The sequence below is a fragment of the Rhizomucor pusillus genome (genome assembly GCF_041956525.1).
Source record: "Rhizomucor pusillus strain CBS 183.67 unplaced genomic scaffold VTP01scaffold_1, whole genome shotgun sequence".
NCBI classification, from domain to species: Eukaryota; Fungi; Mucoromycota; class Mucoromycetes; order Mucorales; family Lichtheimiaceae; genus Rhizomucor; species Rhizomucor pusillus.
Window position 1 is genome coordinate 468,788 of NW_027192143.1, and position 24,470 is coordinate 493,257.

Sequence of the window (24,470 nt, forward strand, 5' to 3'; positions counted from 1 at the left end):
CAAGAGACATAGATTTTTCCATGTTCTATGTATTTTCATACACTGAGAGCAAAGACGTTGACAATTGCAAATAAATTCTTTGATTCGTATTGGTAGGTTGCGCTGCCTATTATCGATAATATTCGAAAAAGAGATGAGTTGGTACAAGAGCACATCACGGTAGGACTTGCTCGCTTACCATCGTGTGCGCTGTCCCAGTAGACAGTGCTTCCAGCGTAAAATCCACCACCGCTTCTCTGCATAATAACGCAAGTAACTGAAACACCCGATAATTCAGGAACAGCATAATAATGTAAGCTACATTGAAACCTTACCAACATACTTGTAGTTTTTGTTAGACTCTTTGAGTTTCTTCAGGCATCCCTCAATTATCTGGGAAGTCCATTCTGGAACTTGCTTGTGTTGATACTGCGTGTCTGGTGGAAGAGTTGCCTCGATGGTCTGGTACAGGCAATGAATTTTCTGGATCACTGCGTTGTAACAAGGAATGAGTTAATTTACCTCGCGAATCAGTCTCTCAGTGTTGTCTTTGCTGAACTTATTCTGTTCCCATCGTCAATTCCGTGGATGTTAAGTAAGCATCTGGTTAAGGTTTTACCTCGTCTGTTTTATCCATTGGGCAAAAGCTTAAGGTAACGTAGTAGCGTGTTGGCATTTGCCCCGACTCTGCTGATTTTGGCCCCTCGTGCCACACACGCGTACGCCGCCCCTGTACCGTCCTTGTACGGCTTTCCAGCAGTAGTTTTTTTGCTATATACGCTCTTTGTTTTTTTTTCCACCGTCTTTTCGTTGTTGTTCCTCTCTTTTCTCTCATGAATTACACACCGCTATCGACACCGTCTCCATTGCTAGTGTTTCCGTCAGCCTCACCGACACCAAAGCTATCATGCACACCAAGCAGAAAGCCGCCGTCTCCGTTTGACTGGCCAGCGGAATGTCTTTTGGACGGAGACCAGCACAATACGACTCCATCTCCTCCTCCGCCACCGCTTTTAACACGGCGGCACTCGTGTACATCGACTTTGCGCAAGAACGTGTCGTCTTTGCCTCGGCCTGTCTCCATCGTCGTCACGTCGCCTGCTCCTCTGGTATCCAACGGCAACGCTCGTCCTGGCCATTCCGCCATTCGCTCTTCTTCTTCGTCTTCTCAAAACCGGATGCTGGGAAATTGGCTCATGCGCATGAAGAGAGCAGCCGAAAAGCCATTTAGAATGATTGCATAGATCTCCTTAATGTTTGTATACATGAGCCAATATGGAAATTGTAAATGCAAGGCGTGTATCTTCCCTGTTCCTTTAGCTGCAACTGTTATGCTTTCTCCTCCTTCATCCTTCTCCCTGCGCCTCAACAGCGCGTAAATTTACGAATATCCATTGTTATTTTCTTGATAACTTTACATAACTTCTTGAAATATATATATATATATATGTTATCCATCACCTACAGTTTTATTAAAAATCTCTGCTCGCAGTACTCGATTATACTGCTGTCTACGCGAATATACGAAGTACGAGAAAGGGGAAGCGAAGCTGAAGTCAGTGTCAAACGTGACCAGCTGTGCCGTGTGGATAGACTCCCAAATCCGTCAGCTGACTTGCAGTGGTCCGGTACTACATCGTCTGTCTGAACTGCACCGAAAAGCGTCACCTGCCATTTTTGGTCTTTATTCGTTGCTACTGAGCGTGCAAGGAACGGGTGCCAAAAAAGAATCTGTTTGCAGCGGCAACGACGGAACACTCGATTTAACTGTCACTCTGAATGTGAGCAGCGTAAAGTGTATAGAGACTTGCAAATGAAATCTGAGGCTCACAATTGTCTGCAATGTAGCGTGCTCTTCGTACTCTAAGCTGTCTGAGTTGTCTACCTATATCTGGTTCCGTTACTCTCGCTATCTCGTTCCTTGTCCACCCTTTGCCCATTCAGGCTATTCATCAATAGAATGTGGAGACGCGTCTCGGTGCTTGGCCTGCTCGGCCTCACCGGCTTCTCAGCATTGACGGCCGCGGAAACTGGTACGACATTGTCGATCGATTACCTTGGTGACAACTATACAGGAACTAACTCAGTTTTTGTAGCCGACGACTACAAAGTTACAGCGTTGCCTGGTCTACCTGACACAGAGCTAACTAGTATATCGCAATATGCTGGGTAAGAATAGGACCAAGGCGCAGTCGTTTCACAGTTTGGTAATCCGAATACGTTCTGTTATCTAGGCATATTGAAGTGTCACCCGAAACCAACGGCAACTTGTTCTTTTGGATGATAGAACAGGCTCACAAAACACAGGCCGAGAAATTGGTAATCATTCAATTGCAAAACATTAGATAGAGATCTCCGTTATCGACAATAATATTTGTTACAGATTATCTGGCTCAATGGAGGACCTGGATGCTCAAGGTAAGCATAAGCAATGCCCCCGTACATTCTTCCTTTTTGCCAACGCTGAATGTTACATTTACAGTATGGACGGCCTTTTCCTTGAAAACGGACCGTATCGAGTAAACCCAGACCTGTCGCTCAACATCAGTGCAGGCGGATGGCAAGATCATGCAACCATTGTATTTCGTACGGGTTTAACACGAACTACAACTACATTTGCTATTCTAACAAAGACTTCTGTCTACGACAGTGGATCAACCTGTTGGTACAGGTTTTAGCTTTGTGGACTCAATGGGCTATTTGAGAAACATGACACAGGTCTGTTCTTGCTATCTAATTGCTGCCATTGTAAATATCTGGAATTTGACACGTCTGTAGATTGCCGAGGAATTTACGATCTTCTTAGACAAATTCTTTGATATCTTCCCAGATTATCAGGAGCAAGATGTAAGCTAACATATGACAGGGACCAACCTTGAAACTGACTGTAAATGGTTAGATGTACCTTGCTGGCGAGAGTTTCGCTGGCACATACATACCGTACTTTGCAGCAAGGATGTTAAAGATTAACAATGATGGAGAGAAAAAGGTACGCTTGATTTAGAAATACTTCCCAGCGATGGACTATACTGACTTCAGTTGTCTCATCTGCTAGTATAATCTAAAGGGCATGGCTATTGGCAATGGCTGGATATCTCCTAAGCATCAAGTATGCTATCTAATGTATTCCATGCTTTTACTTTTATTCATGCTTGAGTTGTTAGTATGACGCATATTATGACTTCGCCGTATTGAAAGGTCTGCTATCTGCAGAGTACAAGGTACTTAGTTTATGTAAAACCAACGGGTATGTGATGGTTCCATCTGACAATGGATATTTAGGAATACGCTTTCGATGAACTAGACCGATGCCACCGAGCGCTTGAACGCGGAGAGCGTATACACGTTAGCGAATGTGAGCAGATACTGGATATTATTATTGACGCAAGCGTGCATGAGTATGTCAAGGCCATATTTCCAGCGGAAAAAGGAACAAACTCAGCTAACATTGAAACTTAAAGGGAGGACGGCGTCAAGTATTGTATAAACCAATATGATATCCGCATGAAGAACGAAAAGATGCCCTCGTGCGGCATGGATTGGCCATACGAGTTGGAAGATGTCACAAAGTACTTGAGGGTATGTAATTTGAATTCTCGGTTGCCAAGGAATATAGGCAATTAAAGTAATGAAACAAGACACCAGAGCTTGTTGCGGCTGTAAATGCTCAAAAGCAAGAACTTGGATGGGTCGAATGCTCCCGCGGTGTTTCTACTGGACTGAGAGATGACGCCAGCGACCCTTCATATGCTGTAAGTAATCTATCAATCTTTTCAAACACTTTTCTCTATTCGCAAGGAACTGACCGTTCTTGACTATAGCTTTTGCCTGATATCTTGCAAGAAATCCCTGTGCTTTTGTTCAGGTATATCGCACGGACAAACGTTAGTTGCAGAATAGGAGACTGACTGTATTGTTTCATCACCAGCGGCGACCAAGATCTTATATGCAATGTGCTGGGTACAGAGTATCTGTTAAGCAACATGTCCTGGAACGGAGGCAAAGGATTATCTGTAAGTTGATAAGTTTACTAAATGTTGTTGATTCCTTGGACTAACAAAACGGAGCACAGTCCAGCAACACTCTTGACTGGTTCATTGACGACAAGAAAGTGGGAACGTACACAGAAGCACGTAACCTGACATTTGTTGTTGTCGAGAATGGAAGCCATATGCTTCCTTACGATCGTCCTATAGAAACTCTGGATATGATCAACCGATTTATGGGAGTAGGCAACAACCAAGTGAACGGCAAAACTAGTCGAGTAGGCGCAGTATCCCAAAATGAGCAGCCGGTGGAGACTGGCGGCAACGAGAGCAAACCACCTGTTGTAGAAAACGAGGAGGAGGAAGAAAAGGAAGAAGAAAAGGGAAAGAAGCAACAGCAGCAACAGCAACAGCAGGAGGAGGATGAGAACGAGGATGAGACTGTAGAAGAAGAGCCTGACGTTAGCAGCGAAGATAAGTGGGCAAAATACTACAGTTGGTAAGCAAGTACAGTGGATAGCAATAATATGTTTTCTAAACGACGATCTTGCGTTTCTTTTGGTTTCAATAGGGGTACGTCCGCCCTGATTGTCGTAATCCTCTTTGCTGGTTTAGCAGGTTACTGTTGGTACCGATCTCGACAGCAAGCGAGAGAAGGATACTCTCGACCTGGTGCGCGTCGTGGCAGCCACACCGCTGGCAGTGGACTTTTGGGACGGCTGTTAGGACGCGGTGGTCGCTCCAAGCGGACGAAGCTGCGTCTGGATGACCAAGATGATACAAATGAATTGTAAGTAAATACTCAAGTTTTGGTTTTTACGGTTCTAACAGTATCCTAGGGATGAATTGGTTGTTGAGACGCCTACTCTGTTTGCCGCTGAGGATTATTCAAATGAAGAGCGCGACCATCATCATCGCGACAATAATAATGATAACAAGGCACAGAATATCAAAAAATCGCCCACTCGATTTGCTATCGCCCAAGAAGGAGATGAAGAGGACAACGATGACGACTCTGAAGGATTTGCAGACTGGGAGGCCGAAGACTCAGTAACAGCAAAGCCAGCAACAAATCCAAAGAAAGATTAAGCATACGAGAACATTTAGATGTTTTTTCTTACAGTATCTAAGCCCTTATCCTAGTCAATAAAACTCAACACACTCAATTTGTAAACAGCCAGCCATCCATGATAAATATTACTCGAGTTTAAACACTTCATTAGATTTGAATCCCATTCGACCTAGAATACCTCGCACGGGTCCCTGCGAGAAATCTTTGGCTCTCTGCCCTGATACATGTGCCAACATGGCATCCGGTCCACACACTAGAATCAGGCGCTGACAATGCGCATTTTCCGCAACCATGGATTTTACCATGTCTTCGTTTACGTATCCCTGTCCACCCTGCCAGGATTCCTTTGGTGGGCGTTCCAACACATAGTAAATCTTGAAACGGTCCTTATACTGTTCTTGCAATTGGTCGAGTTCCTTCCTCAGGAGGATATCTTGCTCGGTCTTGTTGGCGTAAATAAGCCATAATCTAGTCTTGTCGTCCGGGTTCTGGAGTACTCGACGTGCGAGCTGGTACATGGGCGTGATGCCGGTTCCGCCAGCAATCTATAAGTTGATTGATTATATATTCAGATTTTGCTACTTTAGACTGATTTCTTGCTTTTTACCATGCCAATTTCTTCGAAGCGGTTGGGTTGGTAGTCATATTCGACCATCGGACCGCGCACAAAAATTTTATCATGCACGGCAGTTTTTGACAGCATTCGAGATACCGATCCGTTTTCGTAGCGTTTTACAATGAGGTCGACGTAGCCATCTTTGAAGGGATCGTTGATGGGTGTATACGCGCGCATGACTTGGATCATGTCGTCCTTGACGTAGAGGCACGACAGGACAGGGAACAGCGATGATTGGCGTTCAGTGGCTAGTCGCAGCCGGAATGCATCGTGCGTCAACTGCTCCTTCTCTGTAAGCTCCAGACCAACGTAGCGATCCGGTGTCAGGCGCTTGTCATTCTCGAGCTGCCACTGCCGCCACGTTCGCCAGCCCCAATATGTGCCCAGCAGACCGGTACCTAGCAATATCGCCTTTCTATGTCGGACTAGCATTTGGAGGAAAAAGAAGAAAATGCAATCTTCTCGAACAAGTGATGATCATTGATCTTTTCTCGGATAGACGAACTAGGAAGCTTTGTACGAATAATCCTTCCGAATATCAAGTTCTTCATTAGCATGGCCCTTCTGTCTTCTCCACACATCATGCACACAGGCTTGGATTCGTCTCGAAGAACGCAAATATTCGATATCCGTTTTTGTATAGAAATGCGACGCATGGGTGATGCCATGCAGAGTGCCTCGGGAAAAGTCTGCCTTTGCAATATTACGCTAAAATGCCATATCGGATTAAAGGACCAAAATGTATTACATAAGCATGGATTGGTTGCTAGAATTAAAAGCAACTTGGTTTAGATAGAATGAGAAAAGATTAGCTTGTTCTCCAAGAACGTGACGTTGCTTGTATATAGGATATGTTTATTTCGCATAATAGTTATGATACTGCTGCATGCCATGCGTTAATTTTTTTGTCCTTCTCGCTTCCCATAGATGTATAGGTATAGACATATTTATAATGAGTTGATGGTGGTAGCGGCGCTGGCGGTGTGATTGAGTATATGTAAAAATGAGCGTGAGGGGGGTAACCGGTAAAAAGTTGTAAAAGATGTGGAAGAAGATGAGGTGGCGTTTTTGATGGTGGATGATAACAATGATGCTCCGGTGCCAATTTTTTTTTCTTGGCCCTGAGGAGGAGGTGGCTGCTAGATGTGGATTGGACAACAGGGGCACCAGCTAACGGCGTAATAAGTCTTGTGGACGAGACAATAGTTTTGCACAATAATGTCAATCGCCGTTCCAGGTGGCAGCATGCGGTAAGATGGAAGAATAAAGCTGGAAGTGTCGGGAAGCCAGCGTGAGACAGGTGCTGGTTGTGCAAAGTTGTTTGTGCATGATGGTCCGTCCGTAGGAGCTTGTTGCTGTGTTGGTGAGGATGTTGTTAGCGTCACTGCTGATGTCCGCAGGGACGACATACACAGGGTTGTGGGGGAGGCAAAGAAAGTGAAAGAGGTATAAAGGAAAACGGGGAAAAGAAAAAGAAAACGAGCAAGATAAACAACCCTGCAAAATGGGGGATATCTCGCCCTGCTCGTCTCTTGACAGAAATAGAATTTTTGTTGTTCAGACAAGCAAGAAAGAGAACCGTGCGCGCTGGTCTCATTCATATCTGGCTCAATATCAATATCTGAGCGTGATGGTTTTCTTTTTTAGAATACATACTTGCTTTGCTTTGCACTGCCAGATCTATTTAAACGCAACCATTTTATGTTCCCCTGTGTTCTTTTGGATTTTCTATGGCTTGCTGTCCTCACGAATGTTGTTGTTGTTGGCTTATCGCATTGGCTATCTCTCGCGTGCTTTGTATTCGATCGCCGTTTCAAGGTCAGTGAAAGGATCTTTGGCCCGTTCACGTATTGATCGCTGAGATACGGCAAGTTTTGGAAACCCCAATAAGAAATCCAGCACCGCGCACACGTTTTGTGCCCTGAATCCTCGGATATAATCGGCCGGGTGCTCCGACCGACTTGTCAAAATTTTCTCATCTCCTCACTCCTTACCTGGAAGTCTCAATCAAAATAACAAACAATTCATTCATTTGGTATGCAGACATTTGGGAGGAAGAAGGAAAAGACGAATAGATAATCAATATTGGTAGCTAACGTGACAAGGAAGGAAAAAGGCTAAAGATGGCATCAAAAACAGGCTCCTGCAATGATCTGCGTACAACTCAAATTCTTTGAAATCCGAAAAATTGTGTCTGACTTGAGTAAGTACCTCAATCAGAATCTTTAGCTTTGCGAAGCATCAACGCAACGATCCTTTTTCTCTCTGGTAATTGAATCGATATCAAGAGCACTGGCCAGGCCCTAATTTGAATGGCGAGTTGTACAGCTTTGTTGGCAACGATATGGGCGCCCGTTCCCGCAGAAACTTTTATCCACGGTCTAGGCGATCGCCCTTCAAAGGATACAACAGAGATGATAAGAGCACATCCTCGTGGTTTATTTTAGAGAAAAATCGGCACCAGATCGTGTCCCAGAAATGTGGTATGACTACTGGCCATATTCTCCCTTTTACATTTTGGGAGCAAGGCGGTTGTAAGGAATGCTGAGAAGACGAACGATATCAGTGTACATCTGAGTATGTAGAGGATGGTTAATCTAGATCAGCACGATACAATATCCCAGCACAATATTTCGCCCGCTTACCTCTTCCTTGAGTTGTCTGTAGACAATGCCGGCCTTGGCTTTGGGCGCCCACTTGAGAGCAAGTTCCTTTGCTTTATCCAAGACTTCCTTTTCGGGACAAATGACATCAACAATATGCGCATCCAGGGCTTCCTGGGCATTGAAGCGGTGACCCTGAATCACCATGTTGCGGAAAGTGTGTGGGTCAAGCTTGCCGCGAAGCAGAGCCGCCATACCAGGGGCCAGGGGAGAAGGTAGATCAATCTCGTTCTATGCGCGGATGTTATCGGTAAATCATCCGCAGAATGCAGAATTCTCATACTACAAAAAAAAGCGCATCCTTCTTACCATGCAGACATAGCCGCGGTCTGAGCGCATTACACGGTAATCTAAATAAGGAAGGAAGGTCGTAACTTTGAGTCTATGCAAACTTGTGCTGGATTATGTACCATCTATTACCGTGAGCCAAGGCCAGCATGCATCCGCCAGCAAATGCATGTCCATTGAGCGCAGCCACTGTGGGAATACAAAAAGTAAGGAGGCGACGCAACAAGAGAAGGTAGGTGTTCATAAAGGGAACATATCCCACTGCGTGAGTGAGATCTAGGCCATTGCTGTAGATCTTGCCCTGACCGACAGTCACCAGTGCCATGTCAGAGGGATCCTCCTCGGCTAGGAAAATGTCCTCGACGATTTGAAGGGCAGAAAGGATAGCATTGCAGAACTCGGTGGTGAAGCGATTGTCCTTGTGGTGCAAGTGGAGAATGAACAAGGGACCCTCTCTATAGAGCGTCATTTGGTTGTTTTCAGCAGAAGGCAAACGGACAGGAAAGTTGACGTTGTTGACGTTCGACATCTTGTGAGCAGCAAAGGTGATAGTCAACCAGACACGAAAGTTAGAATATATATAAGGATACAAAAGTTTTCACGTGGGATATTCGCTGACATATACGTTACACGGGGCGATGTGGGGAAGCCGTTTTCTGGAGAATTATGCTGACCAGCGCATGTGAAAGATCTCTGTGTATACCTAAGCAAATTTTTATTTTTTGCAGAATATAAGATACAGCAATGGATAATTGTTAACGAAATAAGGGGATGCAGAGTTAATAGTTGTCATCTTCATCGTAGTCCTTTTCATAGTAGTCGTCCTCTTCGTCCTCTTCGTCATCATCGTCTTGTTGAATAAAGCAATCGTCGGTGGTATGTCCGTTCAAAGTTTTGCAATGTCGGCAATACGTCTTGTAGCCATATTCGACATCAAACGGGAAAAAGTCATCGTACGCTTTGACGTATGCTTCACCGTCGGCTCTGTCCTTCTTGGGGATATAGTAGCTGCCGTCCAGTACAATGGCGACAGTAGCTTCGCAGGATGCATGACCGTCGTCGCAATATATACTGATATTCTCGACTATAATGTCTTCAATCTTGATAAAGTCCGTGTACTGCACCTCCCAGTGGCGGAAAAAAAATGGCACGGATTCTTCGATATCGTCAACAATAATCCAAGCAGGATCCTCGGCGGGAATTTCATGCAGCCGGATGACCATGTAATTGTACGTGTCAGAAGAAGGCACAGCCGGTCTGACCAGCACCTCCTTGTTTTTGCACAAGAGTATCCGCTCAAGAGCTGTCCTTCGTGCCCGCTCCGTCGCAAAGATCACCTTGAGGATGCAGCGACCATCGTTTGTGCGCACAGCCTTGACGCTCTCGATATCCTTCTTTCCAAACGCATTTCGGATAGTATTCCGCGCTTCTTGCTCGTCACTCAGGATATATCGAAAGTTGAAGAAAACCGCGTTCGTCTCTTCACAGACCCACCACGCTTCAAAGTCAGAGTCGATACAGACGGTTTGCATCACACAAGTGCAGAAAAAGTAAGCCAAAAAAAAGGTGAACAATGGATGAAAAACCAGTGTCAATCAAAAGTTAGTGATAAAAAATGTTATCAACATTTCTTCATAATGAACAGTCCCAGAAAAAAGGAGTATACTGCTCTTATTTGGCACCTGCTGGATAATCTTAGTTCTCACTTTTGTTGTGTATTTTCATGGTTGCAGGGAGGAAGAAGAGACATTTATAGGATATGTAAATTCTGTCAATTATTGGTCTTCGAAGCAATCATCGCTGTCGTGTCCATTAAGAAGCTTGCAAGTTCTGCAGTAAGACTTGTAGCCAGACTTGGCAGTGAACTTGAAACTTTCATTGTACGTTTTCAGAAATGCTTTTCCGCCGTTTCCTGTAGGGATGCGATAGTTCCCATCGACCACTATTGCAACGGTTCCTCCAAACTCTTCCGTCTCCTCGTCCGTCTCGGCCACGACATCCACGACTTGAATGTCGTCTTCGTATTCTTTCTCCCACGAGGGAAACAACGTTTTGACTGAATATGTGATGTCTTCCTCGAGCTTTTCGAGAGGTTCCACCTTGGGCAGATCGTAAAGTTTCAGTAGCAAGTAAGACAGTCTTGGCCTGCGAGGGACTGCAGAAATGACAGGATCGCGGTATTCTTGACAACAAACTGCGTGTAAGAGCCATCTTGCGAGCATTTTCATTGTGGAAAACTACTTGCATAATCACCTCCCTCGAATCGTCGTCCTTGAGCTGCACACGGTTGATCGTCTTGATGCTGCTTAGTCCAAACGCTTCAATGATAATCCTGCCGTTCGGATACAGTGTCTCAAAGTTAAACAGCACTGCACCGATCGTCTTTGATAGCCACCATGGCTCAAAGCAGGGATCTTCGATCACTGCAAGGCCCATCGTTCTTGCTGACGCGACAGGGATAAAGCAGAGACTACGTACGGAAAGAGGGAGGAGAGAGAAAAGAAACAGATGACTGCCAAGTCGCGAAAAGACGCACACACACAAGCGTTTTGTTTGGGACGTCAAATCTTTGAATGTTTGATTCACGTGCTTGCATGAATCTTTTTGATATTCTACGTGAACTGCATGCATACATCACAGCTTTTTTGCACAGAAACTAATGATTTGTTGTTTTAAAAATGTAGTACATACAGGCTTTAACCTAGCTATTGATGTTGTCATTATTATTATTATATTATTATTATTATTATTATTACTGCTGTTGATGTTCTAATGGAACTCGTCGTGGTATCCGTCTTCTTCTCTGGGACGTGGCACTGTTCTTGTTATCACTGTGGTCTCTACTGCCGGCGCGAGTCATCTTGACTTCAAGTTCATTTCCATATCTGTCGACAGCAATGTACCTATCGCCGTCCATGTAGCCGGTTGGTCGTAAAAGCTGCTGCTGTTGCTGCTGTTGCTGATGCTGATTTTGGGGTGCTGATCGAGATGCATTAATGTTTGCTGCATTGAATGCAGGCGGGTTCTGGGACCGTGCGCGTCTCCTCTGCTCTGTCTCTATGAAGCCTTCTTGAATGGTGGGTGGTGCCTCTGTTGCTCGTGCTTTGGGTATAAAATCGCCTTCAAGGAGCGCATGGTCTCGTAGAAACTCTGACAGCTCCATCCATCCTCCACCAACCCTGACCATGACCATCTTGCTCTTTAGCACGCGACAGTATGCAAGCTTGGGATTCACGTCGCCGAACCAGTAGCGTCCGACTTCCCCGGGCACCATCTTGACTTTGACCTTGTACGGTGTCTCGTTGACGATACGTCCAATCTCCATATCAAGATCGTTGTCCGGATCAGCAACATACTTGTTGGGTGGCGGTGGTGGAGGCGCTCGGTTCACTTTGATGGATGGTTGCTTAAGATTCGATGCAGATTTTGAAGGCTGTCGCAGCTGCGATCGTTCGCCAGGAACAGTAAGCTGGTTAACCTTTGGACTGCTGTGGTTCTGGAGTTGATTTGCACTTAGGTACCTCGGTGACGGACGGGGTAATGATGTTGATGGTTTGACTGGATTGTTTGTGTTATTGTTGTTGATTGACGACAGCAGTTTGGAAGGCGACTTTTCTCGTTCTCGCAGAAACTGGGAAGCTTTGCGTGTCGGTAGCGAGGATTTTCTGATACGTGATGTAACGGTAGGTTGCGGATCAGCTGCGGATTCCAATACCTTTACAAGTTCGTCTCGACGCGATTTCGCTAGTTGATCAACCTTTTCTGCTCTATCTTTCAGTTGACTAAGGTGATTTACAACTCGTCGCTTCTGCGGGCCGTCAGTAATCTCTTCCGCCGCCGCTTGTGCAGCTTCAACGCTTTCGACGATCTTTTGTTCATAATACTTGTATCGAGCATCCAATTCAATGTATCTTGTTTGGACATCTGTCTTGCTGAAATTTCCTCCAACGATAGACGCTCTGTGAGGTGCCGCTTTGTTGACAGCCTCTTCCAATGCACTTATCAAGATTTCAGTATCGTCCGTGGTGGAGAGACATTTACCAACAGCCAATGCCAGTTCGATCTGCTTGCGTTTCTCTTTAAATGTCTCGAAAAGATTCGTTACTGCTGCATCGATTTCTGCGCGCTGCTGCTCAAAGCTTGAATTTGATTCACCGTATTCTTGCAATAATTTGTCTAACAACTGCATCTGCGCATCCACTTGCGGATGAGACTCCGATTCAATGTTATCTAGTGCCTTCATTGCTGCAAGTGCGTCTGGCTCACGCAAGAGGTCTGATAACGGCATATGCTGAGTTGGTAGGGGAGAGGATGGTGGCTCGTCTGCATCGTTGTCGGGTAGTCGGATGGATGATAATTGATCGCGAATTTCGCCTAGTTTGGTCATAATCGCCTTTACTTGACGTACAATGGCGACACCTCGTGTCATCTTGTTTGCAATCTCTCTGAGTTCGTCTAAATGCTTTGATAGGTACTCCCACGAAGACTGGATAGATCCCGCGCGTGCTTTCACGGCATCCTTGAGTGCTGCATTCACATTTTCAATATCCAAGAGAGCTTCCGTCATGGAGTTGAAGGATTTTATGAAACGATCAAAGTCCTGTACCCTTTTCGCAATGTCCGCAATTTCTGCATTGATATCTCTGTCTTCTGCCAAGTTCATTTGCGATTCGAGATTATCCATTGCATTGCGGCAGTTTTGTATCCACAGCATGACATTATTCGCGCTCTTGACGTGGCCAACCATGCGGCGAAGATAGTCATTCGTTGATTTCTCCAGCTCAATTGAGGATTTCAAAGCCGACAATGCTTTGCTTGCTTCCTTGTATTCAGCTGTATCATCTAGACCATCGGCTTTGGCGTTCAATGCTGCCAACAATTCTTGATATTTCTCATCGCTAACATGCCGTTTTGCAGCAGCTTTTCGATACTGCTTCTCTGCGTCGTCGCCTTGTCCAGGCTCACATAACGACTCAATGTATTTCTGTATGTCAGCAGTTTCTTGCTCTGCAGAGTCCTTGATAACTTTGATAGCATCAAGATTTTCCTGCAAAGCTCGCTGTTTTTCGATCTCTTGTTGCTTTTCAACGGCTAGTTGTTTCACTTCTTCCAATTGACCAAGCACTTCGTTGTAGTGCGCGTAGAACGCATCCACAGTGACCTCTGTGCTGCCATGCGACGCTGCGGTCAATTTCTTTGCTGACTGTTGCAAATTCTCCAAGCGTTCATTTAAGCTTGTCAACGTCGAGATCTGTACTTCCAAAGCAGACATATCGGTAGACTCTTTCAGGGCATTTGCCACAGTAGCTGCGTCTCTTGATAAGTTGTTCAGGTTCACGTGTAAACTGTGCCATTGACTAACAGTCTGTGCTGCTACACCAACGTCTGCGAGTTGCTGTTGCACATCGTCCACCAAGCCATCGCAGTGTTTCTGAGCATCCTCCAGCTGCTCGCCTTGATGCTGCAGGAATCTGTATAATGATCTTTGTTCCTCAATAAGCTGGAGGCTCTCTTTTTTGACTGTTTGCTTTATGGAATTATACGCATCCACGAATTCTTGGGCCTTGGCTCGATGATCTTGTTCTTCCACCGTAACATCCAGATATCGCGATCGTAAGGCTTCAACTTGCGACAGGATTTTTTCGACAAACGCTTGCACAGATTGCGTGCGGCTTTGATACTCTCTACGCAAACGGTGTTTGTGTACCTGACTCGTTAGGTCTTGGAGTAGGTCTGTCAACTGCGTATGATCCTGCTGCATACGGCGCCACTCAGTCGTATCATCTTCAGACTTGCATTGATTCGACAATGCATCAACGTGCTGCAACTTTAAGTTTTGGACTTGTTTGCGCCATCCGCTAATTCGCTCATCCGTAACGGTAGAAACATCCGCATATCCTAGCTGCTCTCGCAATTGCTCGAATTCTTTGTCAAATGTATCAACTCGCTGCTTAAACTCGGCAACGTGCAGATTGGACTCCAGCTGCTTTTCGGCATCTTCTGCTTTTTTGGATAACTCGTGCCATAGTCGAGATACCTGATCCTGCGTTGCTTGCACCTCAGGGTTGCTGTCTTCCAGCAACGCCTCCGACTTCGACATCAACGAGGTGAAAGCTCCACCGTAACCTTGCACTGCGGTGCGTACGCTTTTGATGGCAGCTAGCGATTCTCTTAGCAGTTCCACACCTCGTTTGTTGTCTGACAGCTCTGGTGCGATGCTGTGTATTTGTTCCAATTGAGCGTTAATCCAATCCCGCATGCTCTGGGCCTCTTGCATATATGCATCAACGGCTGCTTTGGCTTCCTGTTTGGCTTTGGAGGCTATCTCCAAAGACACAACAAGTTCCTTGAGTTTGGCCTGACGGGCTGCGATTGTTTCTGAAACTGTATCATTTGCGCTCTTGTCGAGCAAACTGTAGCGAGGATCGTCGTTGCGGATGGGAAAATGAATAGCGGGCTGGTTGCAAAGCTTATCTACTTCCTCCTTGAATTGAGAGATATCAATCGCATCTGCTACGTTGAATGCAGTAATTTGCTTGTGCAATTCATCAGCCTTTTTGTCAAGCACGCTTGCCTCTTCAAGATACGCAATCAATGCAAAGTGTTGTGATAAAACCTCGGCGGCAAACGTCGACTGAGCTTCAAGATGGTCGATTTCCGTCTTCAAAGCTTCGGCCTTTTCGGACACTTTGCTTGACAGCGTCTCAAGCATTGACGAACTCTGCAACAGTTGGTCCTTTGAATCTAGCAGTTTCGAAACAGCTTCGCTGTGAGAGTTGATGGTATCTTCCAGTTGTTTTTGTCTTGCTTTCAAGTCATCTTGGCTCATTGCAGCCGTTGTTTTTGATGTCCATCTCGCTTCGTTGCTGATAAACCGCTCAATGTCCTCTTCGATCTCCAAAGAACGCTCCGTCGCTTCCTCTGCCGCCTTTTGCCAATCTATGCGAACAAGTATCTGCTTGAATTTTTCCTCCAACATTTTGACTTTTTCTACGATATCACATTCCAGAGTAAGCACTTCGGCCTGATATTCCTCGAGTGTGGTTGGCAAGGACATATTCAAATTTTGGTAGCGGTCCTGCATATTTTGGTATGCCTTCTTGAGCGATGGTATCAATTGCTGAGACAAAGTAGACAGTGTCGGCTTCGACTGCTGAGTCAATTGGTTCTCCAAATCTTCAATGTAAGCTTTATCCTTGTCAGAAAATTCCATATCTTTGGAGATGATCATGTCTAGCTCGTCCGATGCAGCACGCAATTTGCTTTGTACATCCTCTGCAGTTCCCGACGCTTCTTGCCGAATTTGCTCCCAGTTCGCTCGCAACTCAAAAGCTTCCACGTATTGCTTGTGCTCTTTCAAAAGATTTGCAAGTTCTGATACTCGGTTTTCCAAAGCAGCCAAGGAAGTTGTCACGGTCGATGAATTGATAGCTGTGTTTCCGAAAGATTGTATCGTCTGTTCCAGTGTTTGGCATTTAGCTCGAATGCCTGAGGGATCTAGCTTGCCAATATCTTCCTCGTATAAGGCTATGCGTTTGCGTATTTCGGCAATATCTGTTGTCAGGGACGTCCACAGTAATTGAGTTGCGAGAAGATCAGGTCTATCTGATTTGATGTCGGTCGAAAGAGAGGATACTTTTGCATCTTTGTCTCGGATCTCATTTAATAACTGATCCACCGTGCCGGCAATCTGTTCGGCTTGATAATGCTGATCACTTAATGTGAATAACTGATCCTTCAGCGATGACAGCCGTTCGTGCTGCTCCAACACATGTTTTTGAACCAAGTCGTTCGTGTTGAATGCCTCGGTGCTTCTGTCAGCTATGCACAGTCGAGTCTCCCAAGCATCTTTTGGACACGATGGATAAGATATCTCGTTACCCGCAAATTGTCTGACATTATCGATATCTTTCTCAAATTGCTGCACCAAGAGACGCATATCCTCTGCTGTTTTCCCGTTTTGTTTCTTTAACATCACGCTGGCAGTTGCTGTCTCAATTTGTTTCGTTAGCTCCTGGCCTTTTGCGAGCAAATGCTGCGATTTTTCATCAAGTTGATCGACGGCCGATCTTTGCCGAGAAACTGCACGAGCATACTCGATGATATCATCTAGTATACCGAGGAGCTTATCTAGTCCAGCTTGACTCTGGATAATATCGCGAGGAAGTTGCGATTCTGGAAGCTTCTCTGCAACGCTATCGTTGAATGCTGCAAACGCTTTAGAGGCAGTTTCCAAATCGTGTGCTTTTACATCGTCTCTTGATTCTATCATTCGTTCTAGCAACTCCTTGGCTTGATCATCCCGGTCAACAGAAATATCTGCTTCGCGCCATTGCAGACTCAAAATTGCATTCCAAGCATCCTGAATAGCTGTATTCGATGCTTGTTTCGCTGCAAAGTGCTCCTTATTCCAAGCATGTCTCAATTTCAGCAAATCGATTTGGATCGTTCGCTCTGCTAAACGTTGATTGTACGTATCGAGTTCGTGTGTGAGCTTCTGCAAACTCTCCTTCAGGACATTTGTGTTTACAGCGGTGGCGTTCGATGCTTTAACGTTTGTTGTCAATAGCTGCAGCTCGTTGCTAAGCATTCCCAGTCTGTCTTTGCGGGCACTGCTCGCATGACCCACGAGAACTTCGGTCTCTTTCTCCACAGTTTGCAATGTTTGCAAATCGACAATGTTGCCCGCAGTGAGCGCATCCACTGGAGTCCTATTTAATGCCGAAAGCTTTGACTCTGTCCAACTATGAAGAGCATTAATATCGTCATGTAATTGATCTGCACGCTGTTTAAGTTCCAAAATATTCCGATACGATTTGAGATGGTGATCCAAGGTTTCCGCGAAAAGAATAAGGTAAGATGTGCGTGCTCCCACAGCATTTCGAGCAATTTCGTTCGTCTTCTCTGTGCTAGCTTCATCTTTCAGATGCGAAGCTTGCGGATATCGCAAATGCCCTGAAACGTTTGTTACGAGATCCACAGCGTTTTCTTGATATGAGCGGACTCGCGCAGTAAAATCTGTATCGTCCGGAGCTGCAGTTTCTTCGGCGGCGATCAATTCACTTCGTAGCTGTTCTCCTACAACTTTGAGACTATCGGCTAGATAGACGAAATTCTGTATGCTCAATCGCTGCTCCACGACCTGGCGTACGAAGGCGAGTCGTTTGGATAATTCTTCCAGCGCTTCTTCCACAGCCACTTGGCGAGATTCCAGGTATGCCGGTAGTTCAATTTTGGATGTATCATCGATCTCCTGATACATGTTGATCATGGTTGTAAATTGGCCCTGATCAAATTCAGCGACTCGCTGCTCCAGATCCAGCAAGTCCTGAACAATTGCGTTCTTGTAATTTTCAGCATCGTCACTATTGCGCATTTTCTCTTCGTCTTTTTTCCATTGAGCTCGCTCCAGGATATCTGAGACTTGTCTTTCAGCATCTTCGACCCAATCTGCAGATATCTTGTGCTCCTGTTCCCAAATAGAGCGCAAGTTGAGCATCTGCAGATTGTATGATCGTTGACGAACGAGATGAAACAACTTATCCAAGACCATCAATGTTGTAAACGTGATTTCTATCGTGGTTGTATCTGCAGGACTGAGATCTTTATCTTCTCGCCGCTCTGAACCTGTCAAAGCCTTGACATGCGCTCTCAGTCGCGTCATATCTTCCTTGTTAAAGGTTTCTACTTGTTTTTCGAGCGCCTCATGCCTTTTCGTCCATTCTTCAATATTTTGGTGAGAGCATTCAATGTGTTCGTCCAGCGCATCGGGCAGATGTTCCGAATTTATTCTATTGATACGCTCTTCCATCCAATGCCGTAATTTTTCTGCTTCCGTGAACCAGACTCGGACGTCTTGAACCCAAGAGCATATTAATCGATGTTTCTGTCGCAGCGCATCGTACTGATTACAATAAGATTTTCCAGACTCCAACAGTGTGTGTCCTTTCTTCCGCGCGATATCGTCTAGCATCTGGCCTGCACACTCTGCCCGGGTCTCGAGATCATGGATGCTTTCTTCGGACGTAGCTGTCTTTAGCATTTTGGCTTGGATATACTCGAGCTCATCTCGGATAGGTGTTGTCAATTCGGAGAAAAGGATGTTTTCTCGAATTGCTTCAAAATCTTCTTGTAATTGTAGTTGCAATGCGCTGTAAGCCGCATCAATTGCCTGCATTCGAGTTGCAACTGCGCTGTTGTTGTCAGGCATCTGCTGCACGTATGTTTCGAGCTCGACTCGATCGTGTAAATTCAGACTATCCAGTTGCTCTTCAAACACTTTCATCCTCGTAGCAAGATCGTCCTCTGGTGCTTCGTTGGACGCCGCTTCTTGAGTGTGCCGCGACGAACCTGTCGTGGCCATCAACGTCATATCGTTTAACTGCGTACGCAGGTGACTGATCTTGTTGAGAACGAGTATTGCACGTCGCTCGAATTCTTCGTCTTCCACTGTCTTTTCACGGGTACGTCGCGTGAGTCGGATCTGGTACGTCTCAGTCTTCAACTGTGCCTGTGTCATCTTTAACTGTTGCTGTAGTTCCTCGCCCCGCGCATCGATCGCATTGCGTATCGATTCTAAATATGTTGCTACTTTGTCACACTCGAGTGGCAGTTCTGGTGGTTCTACACCGAGATGTGCCTTAAAAACGTCGAACGATCGAAAGTCAGGCTCCCGCACCGCGTTGAGCAGGTCTGGAACCTCCTCCGGGAAGAAGCAGTGCAGTAAACACAGAAAGCCGAGACCGTTGTGCCAGACTTCATCGTCGAGAGTCTGGATTGGTGAGATAAGGGAAAGCCGGGAGTAGTTTTCGAGGATCGTTTGCGACCATGCCAGCACGGTGCCTGAGTAGAGATCAATGGTTGGCTGGTTGTCAAGTGCTGTACACTCGTGCCTGAGCCCAATACGTACCTTGGTTTTCACTTGTTGAAATGTCCGCTGAAGGGGGAGACATTGCAGTAGTTATCTATAGTACAGATCGCGCCATGCGAAGCGAAATGAGGAAGTCGCGTGTATGTATATATGCGTGGTGGTGCTGAGTATATGTAACGAAGGTCGCGTCGTAGCGGTGAGGGTATATGCTAAAGCAGAATCTCAGCGTTTGAAGCAGGTCAAGGGAGCTTTGGTTTGTACCTCTTCTATTTCCTCCCTAGTGGTTTTGAGCAAAAGGCGACAGGAAAAAAAAACTTAAAATGTGGAGAAAAAAGGGGGGAGAGGGTGCTGACAGCATAATGTCGGAACTGCAGGTGGCAGAAGTCCAAAGCGGGTAAGAGCTCATTCACCATCTGCAGCATCTGAAATGATGGGACTTATCTCGCATACAATTGACATCTTATCTTATGTAGAGTACAGAAGACTACTCGAGTGTGGCAGCTCGCACCCGTCGTCGAACCCCATTATTTAGACAGGTGCCCTCCGTTGCTACAATTACAAACAAAGCATTTTTTACGTACGTGGATACAATGGCATGATGGCAGTAGGACATCAACTACTGTGTACTACTTTATTTTAGAAATCCGTGTTTTATAGTCTGCTCTCAATGACTTCAAAATCGCTTCTACAGTGTTAGGTATGAAGAGTAGTATTCGACATGATGGTAAGGGGTTTTGTTTGGATCGCAACCGATAAAGCAAACGATCTATAGTAAACGACGACAGTAAAGAATGGGAGAGAGCGGGAAGAAATGGACAAAGCGTAAAAGAGCTAATGTTACCCGAATTGAAAAAATACATTGCTGCGATGTGCTAGCGTTGGTCTCCTTGATCATTCCATTGTTTATCCAAACAGGGTACAAAGATATCCTTAATTGTGCATTTACTGCAACTTGTATGGGCGCTGGAAAATCTCGGCTCCTTTAATGTTTACCGTTTTCGGTACTTAATGTGATCTATTAACCAAATTACCCGTGGACAAAAAGTGCCAAAGTTCTGGTAATATGGCATTCTTTCGTGACATCGTCCTGTATATCCTTTCAAGTGAATTCATTAATTTCTACGTTGCACCGCGGGTTTCTCCTTGGCAAGCGTACGTCATGGAAGTCATTGGTGTGAGAGAGGAGCGAGGGTATAAAAGCGACACGTTTTGCAATTGTTCGAACGACATCCAACTGGAACAACAGAAAGTCAACTATGCCTCGTCTTACCATCCTTGGCCTTGCTCTCGTCGCTTCTGCCTCCGTCTTTGTCAATGCTGCACCAACTCCCGGTGGTGGTCTGTTAAGTGGCCTCCTCGGTCCTATGCTAGGTGGAGGCAAGAAGGATAGCGATAACAGCAACGATCATCGCCCTTATCGCGACCACAGACGGGAATGTCTCAGTAAGTGACGATGAAACAGATACTTCAAACTAGACATGGGCAGAAGATTTATTTGTAATTCTTAGCACCTTATGGTCACTATGACTCGAACTGTGAAGGTAGTAGGTTGATGGCAGAAATTGCTCGTGTTACGATAGTTGGACTTAAAAATATGGCGATTAGACGAAATCACCAAGCGCGACAATGTCCCCGGAGCCGATAACGGAAACGTTGCCCAGCTCAGTGCTAAAAGTAAGATTTACTCGGGGGATAAAGGTTATTTGCAGATACTGAAGAGACCTGAATAGATCCTTACGATGATGATACCGATATTGATATCGACATCGACCAGGATGGACAAACCGGCAACCCAGCAGGTAGAACTACGCTCAATTCTTCTATTTATTTTGTAGCTATATGCCAGCAATGCTCAACAGATTCTGTATGTAGCTGCTTTGAAGAAACGCCAGGAAAAAGCAGGTACCAATAACGCCAATGGTGTGCAAGGAGCCTCCACTACTGCCCCTGCTGCTGCTGTCGCTGCCGGTGTACCCAATGGGCAGCTGACCCGTAAGTCATGTCTTGAAGAGCTCTCCATGAAACGTGCTATGTAACGCTATATTTTTCAATAGAAGAAGAACAATACCTGCTTTTCAGAGGTAAGCTTCCTAGATGAATGCTTCGTACTGCATCCTCATATATCCTGTAGAATACGTTGATGATTTCGATATGGCTAAGCGTGCTACTCCTGAAGAAGTCGCCGAAGCCTACAACAAAATTAGAGGCCAATCCATCGGCCAGTCCAAAGAAGCTGCCGCCGCAAAGGCCTACCAAGATAGACTCGATGGTATGTATCAATGATACTAAAGCATTTGATCGCGCTAACTATCTATCTCTCTAGACTGGGCTACTAAGCGTTCCTCCATCTCTCAATAATTATCAAGCATTCGGCAACTGCTCATTGATACATCTACATTGATCCATTGATTATTATCATGACATTTGGCATTAAAGAAATAAATGCATTCTCTATCATTATATTTTTGTGAATCAGGAGCTTCATCGCAGCTGGCCAAATTCCTCAGCTATCCATTTATCTTTGCTACTTGACTTTAACTGTGAGTATAATCGACATAGGATTTGCTTTGATCTGGGAGGGAAGCTGAAAGCTGCAAGAGCTATTTGTTGACGGTCATTTGCCGTAACACTCAGGTGATAACCACACACGTCGAGTCAGTTTCCTGTAACTGTTTCACCTCTGTCGCACCAAAATGACCAACTCCCCATTCCAACTTATCGTACGCGAAGGCATCGCTGGAGGCTTCGTGGGACCTACTGTAAAGTAAGCAGCTTTGACAATGGAAGGTTGGACCCCGATCGTTCTAACAAGATCGTCAGGCAAGTCGTCGAGATCCGAGGTGACGGGGGGAGCGGAGCAACTATCCTATATGCAGACTTGAAACCCGATAGCAAAAATGACTACTTTACGCAGACGGGCGTCGTATCCACGCAAGTGAATTATTTTTTGCTGTCCGTTGGCAAAGAGCTCACGGGCGAACATTATGTAGTGAGCAGATTGCAACACTGTTTAGCACCGTCAAAGAACAGCTTCAGCAGTTGCCAACAGAGGAACCTGTTGGCAGCCAAGATATCTACGGTCTAGATACCAGCATCATGTTCTACACGAACGACTTCCAATGGCGTAACGGTGAGGCCGTAATACGATATTCCCGCGGATAATCCCTTTGGTTTTGCTTATCGGCAAACTGTGAATTTAGGTGGACCCGAGGGATGCACTGGCGGCGAATCGTCTCGTCAACCGACTCCTGAGCAGAAACAGATTTTTGCAGCCCTTGTAGATCAAATCAGATCATTTGGAAAACAATACGCTGTCAGCACCGCTTAAGGGAGAGGAAACCAATGTCAAATAAACAAATAGGGATCGTGCACACTGAGACGCCCTGCTGCAAAGAGATAACCCGTTTCACCCTGCTATCAGTTTCCTGATACTCCTAAATGCAAAAAGTTTGGTGAAGGTTATTTTAACCGTCCCTGTTTATTCACTCTGCATGGTTTATTCTTTTACTCGTCTCTACCCGAAACTACATAACATATGTTCGGTCTCACTGAGAAGAAAAACCGTGTGTGCGTGGAGCCTTTCGAAGTCGACTGGCGGAACGATCCACTCGAGGTAGCAGGCCGCCTTGCAGCTGCACGAAGAGAAGCGGAAGCATTGAAAGACCGGCTCAAGCAAAGAAAGTATGCACTTGAAGATACAACATGCAAGTTCTACATGCAGAATATAGTTCAAATGGCAGCCAATAAGAGCTTACAAGACCCAATATGTGTAAACAGTGCAGGAAATGACACAAAACCTGCAAAGAGTAGGCCGCACGCAAATGAAGGTGAAAAGGCATCTCAAGGGGCATCTGGCTAAAGTCTGCTCGATGCATTGGTCATACGATAAACGGCACTTGGTATCAGCATCGCAGGACGGCAAATTGATTGTATGGGATGCCTACACCGCACACAAACTGTATGCAATGCCACTTCGTCTTTGCTGGGTCATGACATGCGCCTATGCCCCGTCTGGAAGCTTTGTAGCTAGCGGAGGTCTCGACAATATTTGCTCCATTTACGGCATTGACAACGCGGAAGCAAGACGTCCTATCCGTGAGCTTTCAGGACACGAAGGATACATCAGCTCCTGTCGTTTCATTAACGACAGACAGATCCTCACTGCATCTGGTGATACAACCTGCTTGCTTTGGGACGTTGATGCTGGTGTTCATATCAAGAAATTTGCTGAACATACGGGAGATATTTCAAGGTATGCTAAAAGATAAAATGATGGATTATTCTTAACTTCTCACGAAGGTGAACTGCAGCTTGGCTTTACAATCAAGTCCCAATGTATTTATCACGGGTTCATCCGACTTGAGTGTCAAAGTGTGGGATATCCGTTCATCCAAATGCGTACAAACCTTTGATAGTCATAAATCCGAAGTCAACGCTGTCCAGTTTTTCCCTAGCGGCAAGGCTTTTGTATCTGCAGCGGATGACGGCACCTGCAAACTTTTTGATCTAAGAGCTGATACAGAAGTGATGAGATACTCGCACGAGTCCATCGCTGCAGCAGCAACCTCTGTTGATCTCTCTGTGTCTGGTCGACTCATTTTTGCAGGACATGATGATTATAAATGCTATATTTGGGATACACTCAAAGGCGAGCGAGTAGGGATACTCGCTGGACATGAGAACAGAATCTCCTGTCTCGGTGTATCTGGAGATGGTGTTGCCCTGTGTACTGGAAGCTGGGATGCATCGCTAAAGGTAAATCGCCCAAACAAACCAAATACGAAGCAACAAACTGACAAATCCATAACAAAGGTGTGGGCATAACCTCTTAGATTTTACGTACCTTTCTGTATACAGTAGTAGTTCTTTATAAGAATAAATATTATTAATAATAAGCGTGCATACTCAAAACTAGTAATAATCACATATTCTGACAATTTTTCCCTTCTGCATGATTGCGACATTTTCGGAAACACTCATTGGGGCGAAGATACCT

At 45.5% G+C, this 24,470-nt stretch overlaps 12 protein-coding genes across 12 annotated transcripts; 5 read left to right on the forward strand and 7 right to left on the reverse strand.

Moving 5' to 3' along the window:
* Window positions 1-35: 35 nt before the first annotated feature.
* On the reverse strand, window positions 36-616 carry VTP01DRAFT_212 (uncharacterized protein; the record flags this gene model as incomplete). The annotated part of the gene is made up of 5 exons (XM_069380546.1): window positions 36-106; window positions 179-256; window positions 315-441; window positions 502-543; window positions 599-616. The coding sequence occupies 5 exons, from the start codon at window positions 614-616 to the stop codon at window positions 36-38; spliced, it is 336 nt and encodes a 111-aa protein (XP_069244632.1).
* A 196-nt stretch (window positions 617-812) lies between these two features.
* Window positions 813-1,223, forward strand: VTP01DRAFT_213 (uncharacterized protein; the record flags this gene model as incomplete). Its single annotated transcript, XM_069380557.1, has 1 exon — window positions 813-1,223. One exon carries the CDS (start codon window positions 813-815, stop codon window positions 1,221-1,223), a length of 411 nt encoding a protein of 136 aa, XP_069244633.1.
* A 716-nt stretch (window positions 1,224-1,939) lies between these two features.
* VTP01DRAFT_214 (uncharacterized protein) lies at window positions 1,940-5,054 on the forward strand (the record flags this gene model as incomplete). Its single annotated transcript, XM_069380568.1, has 18 exons — window positions 1,940-2,012; window positions 2,076-2,148; window positions 2,214-2,298; window positions 2,363-2,397; window positions 2,462-2,565; window positions 2,630-2,697; window positions 2,758-2,826; window positions 2,879-2,968; window positions 3,035-3,088; window positions 3,144-3,200; window positions 3,262-3,377; window positions 3,441-3,558; window positions 3,618-3,731; window positions 3,801-3,844; window positions 3,908-3,992; window positions 4,052-4,464; window positions 4,537-4,755; window positions 4,805-5,054. 18 exons carry the CDS (start codon window positions 1,940-1,942, stop codon window positions 5,052-5,054), a joined length of 2,067 nt encoding a protein of 688 aa, XP_069244634.1.
* Window positions 5,055-5,162: 108 nt separating this feature from the next.
* Window positions 5,163-6,085, reverse strand: VTP01DRAFT_215 (uncharacterized protein; the record flags this gene model as incomplete). The annotated part of the gene is made up of 2 exons (XM_069380579.1): window positions 5,163-5,582; window positions 5,645-6,085. 2 exons carry the CDS (start codon window positions 6,083-6,085, stop codon window positions 5,163-5,165), a joined length of 861 nt encoding a protein of 286 aa, XP_069244635.1.
* Window positions 6,086-6,792: 707 nt separating this feature from the next.
* VTP01DRAFT_216 (uncharacterized protein) lies at window positions 6,793-7,062 on the reverse strand (the record flags this gene model as incomplete). Its single annotated transcript, XM_069380590.1, has 1 exon — window positions 6,793-7,062. One exon carries the CDS (start codon window positions 7,060-7,062, stop codon window positions 6,793-6,795), a length of 270 nt encoding a protein of 89 aa, XP_069244636.1.
* A 1,101-nt stretch (window positions 7,063-8,163) lies between these two features.
* On the reverse strand, window positions 8,164-9,133 carry VTP01DRAFT_217 (uncharacterized protein; the record flags this gene model as incomplete). The annotated part of the gene is made up of 4 exons (XM_069380601.1): window positions 8,164-8,226; window positions 8,299-8,547; window positions 8,626-8,666; window positions 8,737-9,133. The coding sequence occupies 4 exons, from the start codon at window positions 9,131-9,133 to the stop codon at window positions 8,164-8,166; spliced, it is 750 nt and encodes a 249-aa protein (XP_069244637.1).
* Window positions 9,134-9,383: 250 nt separating this feature from the next.
* Window positions 9,384-10,136, reverse strand: VTP01DRAFT_218 (uncharacterized protein; the record flags this gene model as incomplete). Its single annotated transcript, XM_069380612.1, has 1 exon — window positions 9,384-10,136. The coding sequence occupies one exon, from the start codon at window positions 10,134-10,136 to the stop codon at window positions 9,384-9,386; it is 753 nt and encodes a 250-aa protein (XP_069244638.1).
* Window positions 10,137-10,379: 243 nt separating this feature from the next.
* VTP01DRAFT_219 (uncharacterized protein) lies at window positions 10,380-11,040 on the reverse strand (the record flags this gene model as incomplete). The annotated part of the gene is made up of 2 exons (XM_069380623.1): window positions 10,380-10,759; window positions 10,800-11,040. 2 exons carry the CDS (start codon window positions 11,038-11,040, stop codon window positions 10,380-10,382), a joined length of 621 nt encoding a protein of 206 aa, XP_069244639.1.
* Window positions 11,041-11,356: 316 nt separating this feature from the next.
* Window positions 11,357-19,556, reverse strand: VTP01DRAFT_220 (uncharacterized protein; the record flags this gene model as incomplete). The annotated part of the gene is made up of 2 exons (XM_069380635.1): window positions 11,357-19,446; window positions 19,514-19,556. The coding sequence occupies 2 exons, from the start codon at window positions 19,554-19,556 to the stop codon at window positions 11,357-11,359; spliced, it is 8,133 nt and encodes a 2,710-aa protein (XP_069244640.1).
* Window positions 19,557-20,537: 981 nt separating this feature from the next.
* On the forward strand, window positions 20,538-21,832 carry VTP01DRAFT_221 (uncharacterized protein; the record flags this gene model as incomplete). Its single annotated transcript, XM_069380646.1, has 9 exons — window positions 20,538-20,665; window positions 20,721-20,917; window positions 20,983-21,015; window positions 21,080-21,148; window positions 21,205-21,273; window positions 21,347-21,466; window positions 21,529-21,555; window positions 21,606-21,743; window positions 21,798-21,832. The coding sequence occupies 9 exons, from the start codon at window positions 20,538-20,540 to the stop codon at window positions 21,830-21,832; spliced, it is 816 nt and encodes a 271-aa protein (XP_069244641.1).
* A 335-nt stretch (window positions 21,833-22,167) lies between these two features.
* VTP01DRAFT_222 (uncharacterized protein) lies at window positions 22,168-22,802 on the forward strand (the record flags this gene model as incomplete). The annotated part of the gene is made up of 4 exons (XM_069380657.1): window positions 22,168-22,238; window positions 22,295-22,405; window positions 22,465-22,604; window positions 22,675-22,802. 4 exons carry the CDS (start codon window positions 22,168-22,170, stop codon window positions 22,800-22,802), a joined length of 450 nt encoding a protein of 149 aa, XP_069244642.1.
* Window positions 22,803-23,009: 207 nt separating this feature from the next.
* Window positions 23,010-24,298, forward strand: VTP01DRAFT_223 (uncharacterized protein; the record flags this gene model as incomplete). Its single annotated transcript, XM_069380668.1, has 4 exons — window positions 23,010-23,280; window positions 23,336-23,726; window positions 23,785-24,229; window positions 24,287-24,298. 4 exons carry the CDS (start codon window positions 23,010-23,012, stop codon window positions 24,296-24,298), a joined length of 1,119 nt encoding a protein of 372 aa, XP_069244643.1.
* Between the last annotated feature and the right edge of the window lie 172 nt (window positions 24,299-24,470).